General features: G+C 34.4%; 1 protein-coding gene across 1 annotated transcript in view; it reads left to right on the plus strand.

Moving 5' to 3' along the window:
• Positions 1 to 590: 590 nt before the first annotated feature.
• Positions 591 to 3,593, plus strand: part of LOC132625971 (lysine-specific demethylase JMJ30) — an 8,181-nt gene continuing 5,178 nt past the window's right edge. The window contains exons 1-2 of the mRNA XM_060340658.1: positions 591 to 895; positions 2,020 to 2,279. Of these exons, the coding sequence (XP_060196641.1) occupies positions 679 to 895; positions 2,020 to 2,279 (477 nt within the window). The 5' untranslated portion in view covers positions 591 to 678. The remainder of the gene's footprint in view (positions 896 to 2,019; positions 2,280 to 3,593) is intronic.

Below are 3,593 nucleotides of genomic sequence, written 5' to 3' on the forward strand. Positions count from 1 at the left end.
ACAGACAAAGAAGCTAAAGAGAGTTCAACGTCTACTATATATACATAAAAATAAATTTTAACCATATATAACAGTGCAATTTTTCGGATGAATCCCCTTCGCTCTTCCTCCATCCACCCCTGGACACACACCACATGCTATTTTCTGAAAAATATAAAAAAAACACTTTTTTTAAATAATAAGACACTCAAAATTGAAACAGAGAAACTAAGGTGCCGTTTGGCCATAAAAATTATTCATTTTTTTCTAGAATTTTTTTTCACTTTTTTTCCAGAATTAGCATTTGACCATGAAAATTCCGAATACAACTTGAAGTTGTATTCTGGAATACCAAAAACTCAAAAAACTTGTTTTTCAAAAAAATTTCACTCTTTTCATTTTTTTACAACTACATTTCACCAAAAACTATAATTTTAAAAACTATGACCAAACACAACTCCAACTCTAACTTTAAAAATTCCAAAATAAATAAATAAATATTTTTTGATATTTATGACCAAACGGCACCTTAAGTATCCAAATAATATCTTAGATAGTTTCACTCTAGATATTTCCAACAAGGCATGCCAGTGCACTTTTTCCCATATAAAAAGGGCCCCAAAAAAACCAACTAACAACACAATATCTCACCTTCCTTCTCCTTCTTCAACTCCCCGAACCTTCTAGACCATTTCCACAATGTCCACGTCACCAAACGACGCCGCCGGAGAATTCGCCGGCACCGACGACGGAGTTCTAGAAACGCCGTTTCTCGACGGCGAACGTTCGAATCTACTGCAGCGAATAGCGGAGGAAGGCGGCTATGCATACGCAACGATGACGTCACTGGCGGCGGCCGGAGATATAAGAGCGGCGGAGGCGGCGAAGGAGATGGCGTGGGAACAGTTACATTCAGGTCTGTTTTGAAAATAAATAAAGAAATAAATAAATAATAGTAATATCAAAGTTGTAGGAAAATCAAAATTGGCTAGGATTTGTTATTTTAATGAGATAATGGTCAAAAAAACACAATTTGAAGTATTACTTTTTTGTCAAGTTCGTACCTCAACTGTTCAGGTGTTTGCATTTCCTACCTGAATGGAATATCTGTGCACTTTTCCTACTTGAATCGTTTAGGTAGGGAAAGTGAGCCACTGATAGTTAAGGTATGTTTTTATAAATAATTGATGATAGTTCAGGTCGAAAACTCGCACACTTAATAGTTCAGGTAGGAAACTCACGAAAAAGTGATAGTTCAGTGGTGGTTTTATAAATAGTTGATGATAGTTCAGGGGTGGTTTTATAAATAGTTGATGATAGTTCAGGGGTGGTTTTATAAATAGTTGATGATAGATCAGGGGTGGATTTATAAATAGTTGATGATAGTTCAGGTAGAAAACTCACACATCTGATAGTTCAGGTAGTAAACTCACGAAAAAGTGACAGTTCAGGTGTGTTTTTGATCATTTACTCAAAAAATAAATCAAAGTTGTAGGAAATAAAAATTGGTTAGGATTTTGGTATTTTCATTCATGTCTAGTTAGGATTTATGATCAAATTTATATAAGATAGTTTTCCTGTTTTGAGTTAAAGTAAGTTTCGTGTAGATTGTAGAAAGCATTCAAAGATTAATGATATTCTAAATAAAATATTTTTAATTCATGTCTGGTTAGGATTTATAGTCAAATCTATATAAGAACAGTTTTCTTGTTTTGAGTTAAAGTAAGTTTCATGGAGATTGTAATTGGGAAATTTCGCTTTATGTCTATTGGGAGAAAATATTTACGCCACGTAACCCGTATTTTGAGTTTGTTACCGGTTTAGCCCATATTTGTGTTTAAATACCTTTTATACATTATTATACACTTTTATACAAGGTTGATACATTACATATAATGATTTTCCCAGGTATAATGTTGTATAATATTGTTTAATATTGGACAATATTGTATATTGAGCTACATGGCTTTAGAATTTCCCATTGTATGTAGAAAGCATTCAAAGATATATGATATCCTAAATAAAATATTTTCCTTCAAGGTCCATGGCATTCGGTTGTGCCTATATGGAGAGATGCGTATTCAATGGCGTGTATACACTTAGCGAAACTTCATTATGCTGCTGGTGAGTTTACTCCGGCGATTAAAGCTTTAGATATGGGACTTATTATGGGAGGAATGATGCTTAGAGATGAATTGAACCTCGCGATTCGGAAGGCCTCGAAGAAAGCAAGGAGTGATCTCGGAGAAAAAGGTGAATCCGAGATTAAATTTGTTTCTCAAGAAATTAATGTGGCGGAGGTGAGGTTCGTCACTCGCAATCTACGTTTTGTTCTGTTTTCAGCTCTCTATTAAGCTTTATTTGGAAAAGAAAACAAAAAAGGAAAAAAATCTGATTTTGATAATCAACTTTACTCTTGTTTCAGTTTATGTGAATCTTTTTAACTGGATACAAAGTTTAAGAAGATACAAAGTTTAAGAAGAAAAGTACTGTAAGACTTTTGAAACTCACGGTATTGAACATGTCATATTAGACTAAAAAATTTAGAAAGTCAGGAGATCCTTTTTTGTTCGAAACTCGTTGGATAATGGGCCTGTAGCTCTACCCTCATCCACTTAAATGTCAGGTTTTTGTCTGTGGCGGGGTTTGAACTTGTGATGTGCGTGGAACCCACATTTCACAAGCTGAGCTCTTACCACTAGACCAAAGCTGTAGGGGTGGAACAGAGGGAGAAATTATGACTATTTTAAGTCTTTTTAGAATCTGTCGAACTTAAGAATGTTACAGTTTCAATCCAGTATTTTTTTTTTCATTGCATTGTGCTCTGTTCACTTAATATCTGTAAATCAATGTCTATACATGTCTGCTTAGTTGTAAGGATATGAGGATCATTTCACTTGAAATTTTTTGGTGAAATTCTTGTATGACTTTTCTCTGTGTGTGTTTTCTTCTTTAGGGGAGATATGCCAATTGAGGAAATGATAGATTAGAATTGGAAGTTAGCTCATATTATCGCTGGATTTAAATGTGGAATAAGATCAAGTTGAAATATAAGAAGAAGGAGCTGTTCGTTTGTATAATTGTTAAGAAGAAATAAAAGGAAAAAGAAACGTTATGATCGTAATTGTCTTAACTCTGTAACCAGGGATTCCTGTGCTTTCTTCATAGAGTTTCATGCTTTTTCTCATTTCCTTTTAATGAACTACTATAAATATTATGCATTTTGTTTTTATTAATCTCCCTGTTCACTCTTCAGTCATTGTTAATCCCCCCCTCTTCGCGTTTTGTGCCATGTGGTATAATATGAACAAATAATTGTGGAGCGTGATACGAAATAATCAGATTCTTTCCTTGCTTAAACTTTGGAAAAACATGATTAGGAATTTGGGGGTTTGTTAATGTACTTTCTGAGTCTTTTTTTGGGTCAAGGAATCTACTTTCTGAATCTTACTAATGAGATTTTACCAAATCGACCGTAGAGAGAATTCATTAGTATCTTGTAGACGTAGTCCATCGCTACATTCCCTTCTTTCTTCGCCTCTTTCCTCTTCTCCGAGAGAGAGCTAACAAAGTCTTTAAATGGGCTTCCCTCACCCTTCTCAAAGAGGTATCCT

This window comes from Lycium barbarum, chromosome 2 (assembly GCF_019175385.1).
Source record: "Lycium barbarum isolate Lr01 chromosome 2, ASM1917538v2, whole genome shotgun sequence".
Lineage (NCBI taxonomy): Eukaryota > Viridiplantae > Streptophyta > Magnoliopsida > Solanales > Solanaceae > Lycium > Lycium barbarum.